Consider the following 13,212-nt stretch of genomic DNA (forward strand, 5'->3'; position numbering starts at 1 on the left):
CTATTGTGCCCATTTTGTCACAAAATCCAGCTTGGCCTTTAATATAAATACAGTTATTTTCAGCCCATTTATTTAGGCGTTCACTTATACATTAAGGACATAATTAACCCACAACACTTAATTATGTTATACCTCTAAAAATAAGCATCCTCTAAAGAACCTTTTCGTGTGTGTGAATAATATACACTTCACTCAATTTGTCTGGAAAATATCCACTTTTTATAATTTTATTAAAAAGGATCAGCAATATTTGACCTTATACATCTTACCATAAAAATCAATTCGATAATGATTTTATCTGGTCCTGAACTGCGGGCTATATTTAGATCTTTTATATTTTTTAAGTTTTATTGTATACTTCAAGGCAACTATTGTTCATAAAACATTATTTTCATTTCATTACTTAAGTTAGTTTCATTAACGTTCAAAATATCCTCACCGGGTTGAAAGAAATATATATATTCTTGGTTATTTATTGCTTTAAAAAAATAAATAAAAGAATCTAATGATGTGTTTCGATGCTGTTTAGCATTTATACCATCCTTTAACAAGTTCCAGTATATTTTAGCATCTTTAAGTTTTCAGTGTGTAATTGTATTTTTTATTGTAAAGTAATCTGACACTTTTTTGTATATCCTGCAAGCCCCAATCATTGCCTGTCTGTAAATGTCCGATTTTTCTTGCCTGATTTTTTAAAATTTATTATATAAAATGTTTTTCTGTTTTTCATGTCATGCATACATTTTCATGTATGGAAAAAGAACGTTATAATTGGACTAATCAGAAACATTATTTTGATAATCTGTGAAAGTAGCATGTTTAATTATCAAACGATTTTATAAAGTGACATGAACTCTCAAATATTTACAGCTGTTATATATTGCTTAATAAAACTGTATTAGCAAGTTCACTTCTACTGGTAAGTTCAGTCAGGTTGTTCTGTCAATTGCTATCATATAAACCTTCAGTATAATTGCCCATTCAATTTAAAGTATAAACAGTCTAAAGTATATATTGAGTATTAATTTTCGCCTGTAAAAATCACAAATTGTTTCCCTACCTAATGATAATATATCAAAATATAAGTCAGTAGGAACAGATTATGTAAACTCTCGCCCCACTCGCTCCGTTCTCTCCGCTTTTCGTAACAATGCAGATTCTGCATGATGAGCTTAAAATATTACTAGGGTGAAATTATGTAGGTCAAAATGGCAGTGTTATCAATAAGACGGATTTCGAAAATTAAACATTTTAGTTAATGTTGCCTTAAGTGCATTGTATCATTTGAAGTTGATGTGGTTTTGAGATAATCGGAACATTTTAATCTGCACATTAAACATAGTTAGTGTGTAATTTTACATATCATATCGTGTTTGACTAGTTTTCTTTTCATAATAAATACATGTTATGTATAGGTTAAAATACTTTTAGTGATTATAGACAACATCGGCATATCATCAACAGTGGCCGAAAAGATAATACAATATTGTATTATGGAATGACGGCAGTATATCTATTTTACTATAACAACTAGATTATACATGTACATTCATTGGTAACTTTGGCATCACTAAAATCAACTTTACATTTGAATGATGTAAATACATAGCTGACACAGAAATTAAGTGCATAATCGTAGTTTTGTTTACATTCGGGTTGACATGCAAATAACACATATCCGTATAAAGTATTTATATACGGAGCAGACAAATGAGTTTACACTGGCATCGTTTTGTTTACAATCGGTTGACTTTTATACACCTTATACTTTAGCATCGTTTCGTTGACATTGCAAGCATAGATTTCTATACGAGATTTTATGTATAATATTTACATACTTAAGTTGTCATCATATGTGTAAAGGAACATTTAAATCGCTTTTAAAATGGAGGATAGTTTCACAAGCAGTGTGTTTGTCAAGTTTTCATCTGGAAGAGACATATCAAAAAGAGATCTCCTCCTGGCACTAGCTAGCTTGCAAAGGGCCGTAACTGATATTAGTCAACCCAGTGGCTCAATCCCTTTGCGTTTCATTTTTATATGAACGTATACACTTGTACTGTTTCTGTTTTCTGTTGTAGTTTTATCATTTGATTAAATCAAAACAACATTCACATACAAAACGTTTCATTCATGACTTTGTCCAATACTTATTTTGAAACTTAAAAACTCCGAAATTTGTATGTTATGTTGTTTACACGGAATTCATAAAAAAAGTTTATTTAAAACCTAAATAAGAATTTAATCATTCAAGTGAAAACTATATAATCAAATGTGTCTGCGTTTAAAGCTCTTATTTGGTACTGTAATGAATATGTCGATCATGCCTAATAATCTGAAAAACACACACATTAATTTTAATAAGGTCCTGGGCCCGAGTGTTAATTATGCGACATAACAGTTTTTCCATGTATAATAATTATTTATTATATATTCTTAAAAAAGATCACAGGAAAGACATTCTAAAATGAAATGGCAGAAAAAGAGGCACAACGAGCAAGCACAGAGGTTAATTCCAAACCTCGGTTTGAGCTGCCTACGAGGGTGTACAAAGGAATTATGATGATGGTTAATGAGGTTGAGCAAATCGAGATGATGGACACAAGACCTGACGATATATGGGTTTGTACCCATCCCAGATCAGGTAATGATTTTCTATGAAGTGTTTTCTATTAAAACGGCGAACGTTCACAATTCAAGTTTTGCATGTGTTTTTGCATGTGACTTCATTTTCTTCAAATATTTTACATTTTCCAATCATTTGGAAGGAAAGATTAGCTAATACATGTCGCTTTTATTTTTAATAACGATTTCTTTATTTGTTCCCAGTTTTAGTACAATGATGCTTTTATTATGAAACTCTATGATCACACAGTTTTAAACCTTTTATTTTATAAGGCAGACTGTGTGTGATGTTTAAAGTTTCAAACAATGACTGCAACGTATCTTTGAAAAGTTTTTGCATTAGGTGCTCTGAATTGTATTCCTCCGTCTGCAGATAGACTTATCATATAAGTACTTGAGGTTTACCTATAGGTTTATTATTATTTGTTTTACTGTTCAGTTTCCTTAAGTCAATGCATACTTTGATAAGATTTACCCTTTGCGTTTTATCTTTATTTAGGATTGTTGGGATAAGTGTAAGGTTTGTGCACACGTAAACGGGTTTAAACCCCCAGTAAATTTACATTTTACTGACCGATCCAAGACGGTAGCTAACATTACTTGATAAACATTATCTAGGTTTTTATATATAGTATGATATAGTATGTATGCACTGTGCTGCTTGTGGGGTTTTGTGCTGTTCTTCCATGTTTCTTGTTTGTGATTTTATGTTATATGTCTTTGGCGGTTACCCAGTGCCATTAAACCGGGTTAATGTTTAAACTTTTACTACTGAGCTTGTTTCTGTAGCTTTTCGCATAAATATTGCACCAATGACAATTCTTTGCTGTAACAGTTAGGTTTCTGATGTCATACGTATAACGGTTGGGACATTCGCTGTTCAGTTTTGTCAATCATAACAGTGACAAACCCAAATATACCAACTATTTTGATTTCAAGGTTAATCAGTGGGGATGTAGCAAATGATACGTAAACGTCTAAGTGACAGTCCTTTTATTGCTGCAAAACTAAAATTGATTGGCAAGTAACTGTTTGCATTTATTTCGTTTTAGGGAATTTCATTCCCATATACTTCTATGAACTTGGACCTGATATTCGAATTGACCCTTAGGATTATCAAATCATTACCGATTCACGTTCATAGTAAATATTTATTACCTCAGATAACAATTCAAAATCGTTTTCTGCATATTGCCTCAGCTTAAAATTCCACACTCTCATTTAATTTGATCCACGCTTTAGCTAACAATTCCACACTCTCATGTAATTTGTTACTTTTTTCAGCTAACAATTCTACACTAGGGTGTTATTTGTCCTTTTCTTTAGCTAACCATTTCACACTCGGATGCTAATTTGTCACTTTCTTTAGCTTACAATTTCCATTTTTCATGCGGTCTGGCATTTGCTTCAGTTTACATTTCCACACTCGCATGCTATTTTTTAATTTTTCACTTGCCTTAGTAACAAATCCACACTCTCATGTTACTTTTCACTTGTTTCAGCTTTACACTCTCATATGCTTCAACTTACATGTCCACATTTTCATTTTATTTGTCACTGGCTTAATATCATAATATCCCACTCTCATGGTGTCTTTCACTTGCTTCTTCTAAAACTTTCATACTCTTATGATATATGTCAATTGCTTTACCTTACAATTAAACATTTTTATTTGTTACTTAATTCCAGCTTTTATCTTTCTAGTTATATTTTTGCATAACGATCATAAACTTAATCATGTCATGATGAAGCGATCCGCACTCTTAGACAGTCTTCTGTCATATTATTAGTTTATTGTCAGGTAATCTTATATCCTTAATAATGATGAAGCAATCCGCACTCAGACAGCCTACTGTCATATGATTATTTTATTGTCAAACGTTTACAATTAAAAGATGTTTATGTTATTTGTTACTTAATTCGTGCGTTCATGTTTTCGGTTATCTTTTTTTTAATAACGCTCATAAATTTAATCATGTCATGATGAAGCGATCCGCACTCTTAGACAGTCTTCTGTAATATTATTATTTTATTGTCATGTAATCTTATTTTGCAGCGAAAACCGCATTCAAAATGTATTTCTTAGATACCTTTGAACCCAAATGGCTAGTAAACGCGTCACTCGTTTCGGTTATAAAGAAAAAATTATGTATGGCAATTCCCTTGCAGGAACGACGTTGACACAGGAAATGTCCTATCTTATTGAGACACTGGACTTTGAAACAGCAAACAATGTTTACCTTGATGACAGATTCCCGATGATTGACATACTAGATGATCGTTTGCCATTCTACAGAAGTAATACAGAATTTGATATCACGATTTGTGTGTAATAAGCCATACTCATAAGGAACCTAAGATGTAACTGTAAATACAACTAATGCCAGCGCTATTGACTTTATATAAAACAAGTGTGAAACGCAAATTAGTTGTTATGTCCACTACTTGTCTTTGTTGAAGAAACTGTATTTTACCATGCTTCAATTCCATCGTGATATTGGTAACGTGCGAATATCGAAATATCGTGGAATATTATCCGCATGCCATGGCACGCAAAATATCCTTCAAAACACAATATTTACACCTCAACTTCCATTCCTTAAATGAACTGCCTTTCAGCGATTGCGTTCATCAATCGATGAACGCAACATCTTCGGATATGTTCGGATCGTAATTCATTGCATAACAATATACATGAAAGCTATTGATCTTGTTATTTGTTGTATTGTGTCTGCAGGTCCCGTAAAATATAGATCAGCATTTTTAAAAGTATTAGTTTATTATATTTTAAATATATTGGTACCAGAAGTGTTTCAATTTTACGTTTTAAAGTGATTTCAAGTGGTTGATCTTTTTCCGCGTTATTGTAACGTCATTTGAAAAAATGTTTCCGGTTATAGTCGAGTCGTTCTATTTACCGAATGGGTAAGAACGGGTTACTGAAAGGTTTTCTTAAATGAAATGAAGTATTTTTTAACAATTCTTGAATGAAATAATGAACTATTGGTGTCAATATAAGGAATGAATTGCGGGGTTGATGTCATTATCGGGGATATGAACGCAATTGGGTTGGTCAAAGTACGCGTGGAGTCCTTCGGACTCCACACACATTGGCCAACCCAATTGCGTTCATACCCCGATAATGACATCAAGCCCGCAATTTATTCCTTAATTAATGTCTTCAAATATGATATATATCATGTGTAAACTTAAAAATACTTACAAGAATGCAATATACACATTATAAATTGCTACTTTAGTGGGATGAAACTTTGTTTTAATAACTTCTTGTAGTGATACAACGACCCGGAAGCATTTCATTGTGGGCCGACACCATAAACGAAAATCTAAATACACTCTCCGAAAGTGCACACAATGTCTCGGTCAGCTACCAAATAGGTACCACAGGATAGTTTCCTAATGTCACCGCAATGTCCTTATGAGTAAGTAAGTAAGTAAGTAAGTAAGTAAGTAAGTAAGTAAGTAAGTAAGTAAGTAAGTAAGTAAGTAAGTAAGTAAGTAAGTAAGTAAGTAAGTAAGTAAGTAAGTAAGTAAGTAAGTAAGTAAGTAAGTAAGTAAGTAAGTAAGTAAGTAAGTAAGTAAGTAAGTAAGTAAGTAAGTAAGTAAGTAAGTAAGTAAGTAAGTAAGTAAGTAAGTAAGTAAGTAAGTAAGTAAGTAAGTAAGTAAGTAAGTAAGTAAGTAAGTAAGTAAGTAAGTAAGTAAGTAAGTAAGTAAGTAAGTAAGTAAGTAAGTAAGTAAGTAAGTAAGTAAGTAAGTAAGTAAGTAAGTAAGTAAGTAAGTAAGTAAGTAAGTAAGTAAGTAAGTAAGTAAGTAAGTAAGTAAGTAAGTAAGTAAGTAAGTAAGTAAGTAAGTAAGTAAGTAAGTAAGTAAGTAAGTAAGTAAGTTAAAGATATGATATAGTTGTCCGTATCAAAGGAACATATTGCAAACTGTACAGAAACGATTATGTGCATGGTTTATCAGCCCGCCTTATCAGAAATTTGTTTCACTTTATACGATTATTTATGTGAAAAACAACAGAAACAAATTCAGTAGCCAAAGGTTTTAGCATAAACCCCGTTTAATGACACTGGGTAAACGCCAAAGACATAGAACGCTGTCTCAGGGCAGTTAAATGTAAATTTACTGGAGGGTTTTAACCATTTTACGTGCACAAACCCCACTCTTATCAATCACTTATATGCAAAATCGCTGCCGGCGACAGTCGGTATACGGATGTGTGAATTTATTTCAAATGCTTACCATGATGCACCTGTTGAATTTTCACCTAACGGAGCAAAAACCACGATCATTTCATCAAAACAAATCCTATGTTTATTTGCAAACAGTAGTATCTTTAATGTGTTTACTTCATACTTTCATTTTTTTTGTAATGATAGAACGTTTTGTTTCAGGTGTAAAACATGCTGAGCAAATGTCATCACCGCGGTTCATTAAATGCCATCTTCCATATTTCTTGCTTCCTGAACAGCTGCGACAGGGCAAAGGCAGAGTATGTTTTCTTGGTCATGCCAGACCCAACGGCGTTGACATTGTTTCCTTACCATTGCTCTCAATAAACAGTTTCAATCAAAGTGTAGTATGTATTTTCTAGTCGTTCGTGACAATTTAATATTAGTGACATATACGACTTAGTGAATATGGGAAATACTTATTGAAATACTACAAAGCGTAAAGGGTGCTTATAATGATTTCTCAATTAGTATCGCGTACGCTTTATATTTGTTCAACCACTATCTGTTCATACACAGTTTATTTAACAGTTACGGTTTACAAAGTGCTCTCCATATTTATATCTCTTAAGACTGTTTATTGACAGTGTGATTCTCTGAAATGACGTTTTATTTAAAGTGACACTCTTATTCAAAACCAATACATACACATGTATAACAAACATTTTTTTTTACTGATAAACCTTCAACTACTTACTAAATAATGCATTTATGGAATATATTAATTTCTGACAATAAGATTGTAAACGTGTATTTAATAGCAAAAAAAAAACGCACAAGTATTAAATGACTGGGTGGTACTAAAACATTTACAGTGATCAACTATCGTCTCATAATGTAGAAATACCGTGTTTTTCTTTCAAATTAAACCCGGTAACCTTCATAAGAACCATTGTTTTCGACATTTACTCATTCTTTTTGGAATATTAAAACAATAGTTTTAATTGTGGTCAGTCTTATCCGTGAGTAAGAGTATGGATTAACTAAACATGCATAGTTATGGAGTCTCATGATTTATTGATATGGTTATATCCATGCATGTGTGGTCAGTGTGGTACGTTTTGTGTCTTTTGTTCAGTGTTTTGTGAGCCCTAACCTTTTGCCTCTTGAAAGGGGCAATACTTGAATTATTGGTTTCTAGGGTTGGCCCTTTAGGTTTCTTGATATTCATTAAACTACTTAATGATAAGTGTTTAAAAAAACAAACGTTGAATGCACCTGTTTCAGATAATCTACATTGCTCGCAACCCGAAGGACGTTGTGGCGTCATACTATCGTTTGCAGAAGTGGACGGACATTGAGGCAGAGCAGGACAGTTCTTGGGACAAGTTTATCGACCTATTTGTCCAAGGCAAAAGTAAACCATTTAGTCTTTAGTTGTTGTTTTTTTTTTCACTTTGATCAAGTCAATTCCGCTCTTGGGGTTTGAGGGGTTTTATATGTATTCGGTAAGCAAGTGGTAGATCCAAACTACGCAGCAATTATGGACAGTATTCGCTACGCATACCACTATTTGCTACACCACCCAGAGACGATTTCAAGCTGCAATATCATTATAAAGTATAGACATTACAGTATTGGTCTGTGTGATGGAATATAAGAAAAATCTCAATATATCCATAACATATATGTATGGCATGGGGTACACACATTATTATGTTTAATTGTGGTAAAATAGTGTACTGTTTCGTTTAGCTCTAAAATGAATTGACAGTTAACATCATTTATAAATATAATGCTTTACAACTGATTTAGTATTGGAATGTATTTCTACATTGTTATTTATATTAACTACGAATAAAATCATTTTGGTTTAGAATACTACTCCCCAAACAGAAAACATGACATTGGCCATATGTTTTGGCATTGTTCAAATAGACATATTAAGTAAAATGACAAATATTTACTACTGCATCAACCCGAGTGACTGGAATCATACTTGAAACGAAGCACAAGTTGAATATTAACAACCAAAAGGGGTTGTGCAATAACTGTTATGGTCCATGTCGGCAAGAATATATTCAGTAATATGGGCATATATGGGAATAGCATTATATCCTTACGCTAGGTAGTGCAGGGTTAAACTCCGCCTACGTGTTACTGTTCAGTTTTGTGAGTTAATGTATTGGCGAAAACCAAAATAAAACACGCAACGACATGGTTCAAGCAACATTAAGCATCATTCGTACATGTGTGTAAAATGTATATCTTTGCCTTCAGGTTTGTATGGTCCATGGACAAAACACGTTCTCGGGTACTGGGAAAATAGGACCAAAGACAACATGCTGTACCTGAAATACGAAGACCTTGTTCAGGTCATACTTTCCCCACTTCATTCAAATTATACTAAAATTCAAAACATTATTTTTGCATTTTGTATGAATAGAAAACACACACTCATTTTTTGCATGAACCGCAAGGGGCTATTACTTCATTGATTTTTCATTATTGCCCTTTTATTATTAGAGCGACGGCATTTAACCAGTTGAATTCGAAAATACTATGTTACATTTGAGGATCGGTGATACAATGTCGGTTGTACAAAGGTTTAACTTTGATTTGTTCATTTTATTTTTTAAAATGCTGGCACGCTTCAGTCAAGTTGGCTTCATACGCTCATACGGCATGGACAATCAATCCTTATTTACGGTTTCTTCTATACAGTTATGTGATATACCCTATATCATTTTGGTTAATTCAATGGTTGAATGTGAGGAGGAAGAATATGGCAAAATTAAACAGACATAGATATTACAAACATACATTTTTGTCGTGGTACATTACAAAATTGGTCATTCACATCTGATTTTAGTCGAAATAAGGAACACTATGATAAACTAAAATGCCTTCGCTATTGTGTATTTTCAGCCATTATTTCTTCAAATAAGAAATCAGAAAGCAATGCCCATTCAATGATACACAACTAATATGGAGTCACTAGTCATTCATATTTAACATAACCGCCACTGTCTCCGTACAATGACAAGCTCATTACTACGTTGGATACCTTGATAATAAATATATAAATTGCCCTTTCACTGTCCTTTTAGTCATCTAACTGCTGCGGCTGACTAGGCCGCAGACGAAATAGTAAGTAACAACAAATAATTAGCTCAATACCTTAAGGTAATCCATCCATCGTTTGAATACAAAGATGTGCTACTGCACTTTAGGTATTAACATCGTGATTATTTTACACTGATTATTCCATTTTATCATTTTTGCATCCATGGGTAACATTTTTGAAAAACACCATAATGTAGCTACTACTATGATATGTTATATTTAAGTGAGGTAATGAATGACTAGGATAATATAACAATCTTATTCACTTGATTCATGAATATCTATATAAAGCAAAGCTCTTAGTGAAATTTTGCTTGAAAGTTAAAAGTATTTAAACATTTTGATACATAGACAGTAGAATAGTTTGGTATTAATGTTGAATTGATTACCTTAAAGAACAGTCGCTTTTAGTAAGAAGATTGAAATGCAATGCATTTGCTAGAAAACGCAAAAAACAACAACAAAAAACAATCGTTTACTTTGCAGGACCTACCCGGACACGTGCGGACGATTGCAGCTTTTTTGAACAAAGAGCTTTCTGAAAATGACATAGATCGGATATGTAAACATTGCCATGTGGAAAGCATGCGAAGTAACGAAAAAGTGAACCTGTCTTACTACAGGGACTATAAATGGGTCAACGATAATGCATACGGAGGATTTATAAATAAGGGTAAGTCAACTTTCATGTATAAATACACTTGTGCCAACTGTGGTTGTGTTGAATTCTATTAGGATTATATTATGTATTGTAATAATGCTATTATAACTATATGTGACAGTATTTGCTTTAATGACACTGTTAATGTTATGAATAATCATTTCAACAACTTTACACGAGAACAGTGTGTGATATTCTTGTTCTTTCTTGAAAGTTTCATTTTATTTCATTTTAGTAATACAATGAAAATTTTATGCTTGCATGGTTTGTCTGTGCTGATATGCACGTTGTTTCATATCATTAAGTGTCTGTAAGACATTTACCTGTCCTTTGAAATATTAGGTTCGTCGTTAAAGGTTCGGCTACTCAGTTCTGGACTTGTCCATGTAGTTTTGGTTGAAGTATTATTACTGCTTAAGTCGGTGCCGCGGGTCGAGGATAGTAGTCAGTTAATCGTTGATGATATCGGCAAGATTATTCGTTGACGAAAATTTTAATTTGTCAAATAATTGTACCACAGTGACTTCCCCCTTAATTTAAAACAACCATTCGTTACATGCTATCTGATTGGACAACTGCATTCGCTCGGCCATTCAATGGCAACTACAAAAATTACGTTCGGTCTGCTGTACAAAATGGAAGCCACCGCAAATAATTGCACGACGGTCCCAATTCCAGGCAAAACGTCAAAAAAGCATCAACAATTTGGCGACACAATTCTGTTTGTTTAAAATATCGCCAGCTGTCAACAACATTGATTAAGCATTTGTGTATTCTGTGTATTTGTTAAAAACATAATGCGTCTATTGATGACATTTTAACAGTGTATTGTTGAAAAATAAAATGGTAAAAATGGTAGACTTAGTATTATCCATTAGTTTTGTCACATTGTCATTGTAAGCTTTGTATGAGTATTTTTCTGTAGGATGGTGGAATTTTAAAAGTTATACAGCTCTAAATAAATTACTAACAAATTGTTGGATAATAGAATTACTTAGAATCAGGTTCTATGTATATATTTCAGAAGTTCAATAAGATAAATTATATGTTATTAAGTTATTTAAAGCTGTATACAGTTATAATCTTCATGGCTAAAAACCTGATTAATCGCTATTTTAGTCAGAAATTTCGACCGATTAATCAACGAAAGATTTGGACACCGATTAACGACACTAGTGAATAGTGTTACACATGCATGTTTTTTCACTGAACAATCTCAAACAATTCGAAAATGCCTTTTTATTATTTTTTAAGATCTTCGGAATAATTTTTCTTCCAAAGAGTATGATCGCAATGCATCCCGTACGTTTATAAACCAGTTCCACTTTGAAGAAAACTTCATCAAATATTATTAGATGACTTCTTATATCTCACAAGCTTCCTTGTTTCGCTACATGTAGCAATACGATATAAAGGACTATGATTTATATTTAAGGTAAAGCAGGTGTGTGGAAGGACCTCTTGACCCCGGATGCTGTTAAGAAGATTGACCTTATGGTGCAGGAGCTCGAGGGAACCGGACTTGTGTTAAGGGACAATTAGGAACATCAATACAGTCGAAACTCGTTGGCTCGATATCCTCGTTGGCTCGAACCAAATTAAAAGGACCGATTTTTATTTACTCTTTGTTCATATAAATTTCGATCGGATGGCTCGATATCTTGAGGGTCGATATTTCTCCACGCTCGAAGTGGTTTTCGCGGTCCCAAACAAGAATTTCACACTTTGATTTGGTTGCTTGGGTCGATGTCATTTTCGCGGGTTCATTTAAGAATCTCACGTCTTGATTTGTTTGATTGGCTTCATTTAGCACAAGGCGTTAATCGATTAAAAATGCTTGACTGATATTATAATTACTGTCGAATTTAAATGGTTTGGAATTTAAAACAGTTTGAATAAACATGCCATCACTTTAAGTTATGTCTCTAATTGTTATCCATCCCTAAATTAATATGCATTTTGATATAACTTTTAAGCTATGTTTGTGTTACCCACTGTTTGCAATTGCTTGTTTTCGCATAAAAGTATTTTTATTATAAATAAAAAATAAAATTGATATTTTCTAATAATCGAATAAGTCATATTACGAAATTTAGGGTGCCTAACTATGCCCAATAAATACTCTTCCTTCTCTTGCGGATATAGCGTAGCCAATAACAAACGAGGTAAATAAGACTTTATGTAACAAATGAAAAAAAAAACATTCTGTAAGCAATCCCGCTTGGCTCGATATTCTCGAGGCTCGAAGTACTTTGGCCGGTCCCTAGAATATCGAGCCATCGAGTTTCGATATCTGATATAATTGTCCGCATTTATACTTAAATGTTATAAAGTCGTACCAGATGCGATAAGATTGATACAATTGATTTTTAATCATTACGCATGTGGACAACACTCATGGGCTTGTTTGTGGACCTTTTATATTTATTTTTCTCCCTTTTAACTTTTACACTTGTTCCAACGGTGTTTAAGTTTCCTTATTCCCATGTTCGCTGTGTTCTAATACGTGTAATACTTATACTATCTAACACCCTCCCTACATTCCTGACCGTGTCCCCATGAAGTTTATTTCTTGCCCTTGTACTAATGGCCCGAAATGCCATAATG

The 13,212-nt window shown here is 33.1% G+C and overlaps 1 protein-coding gene across 3 annotated transcripts; it reads left to right on the forward strand.

The window, feature by feature from the left end:
• The first annotated feature begins 1,203 nt into the window (after positions 1–1,203).
• LOC128238600 (sulfotransferase 4A1-like) lies at positions 1,204–12,469 on the forward strand. Of its 3 annotated transcripts, none has more exons than XM_052954696.1 (8): positions 1,204–1,345; positions 2,446–2,644; positions 4,795–4,923; positions 7,041–7,138; positions 8,106–8,235; positions 9,099–9,193; positions 10,431–10,617; positions 12,041–12,469. In XM_052954696.1, the coding sequence occupies exons 2-8, from the start codon at positions 2,473–2,475 to the stop codon at positions 12,145–12,147; spliced, it is 918 nt and encodes a 305-aa protein (XP_052810656.1). In that variant the 5' UTR covers positions 1,204–1,345; positions 2,446–2,472; the 3' UTR covers positions 12,148–12,469. The 3 variants fall into 3 exon arrangements, with proteins under 3 accessions (XP_052810656.1, XP_052810646.1, XP_052810661.1); XM_052954686.1 differs by having other exon boundaries at positions 1,204–1,341; XM_052954701.1 differs by lacking the exon at positions 4,795–4,923 and having other exon boundaries at positions 1,204–1,341.
• Positions 12,470–13,212: the final 743 nt, after the last annotated feature.

This window comes from Mya arenaria, chromosome 1 (genome assembly GCF_026914265.1).
Source record: "Mya arenaria isolate MELC-2E11 chromosome 1, ASM2691426v1".
Taxonomy (NCBI): domain Eukaryota; kingdom Metazoa; phylum Mollusca; class Bivalvia; order Myida; family Myidae; genus Mya; species Mya arenaria.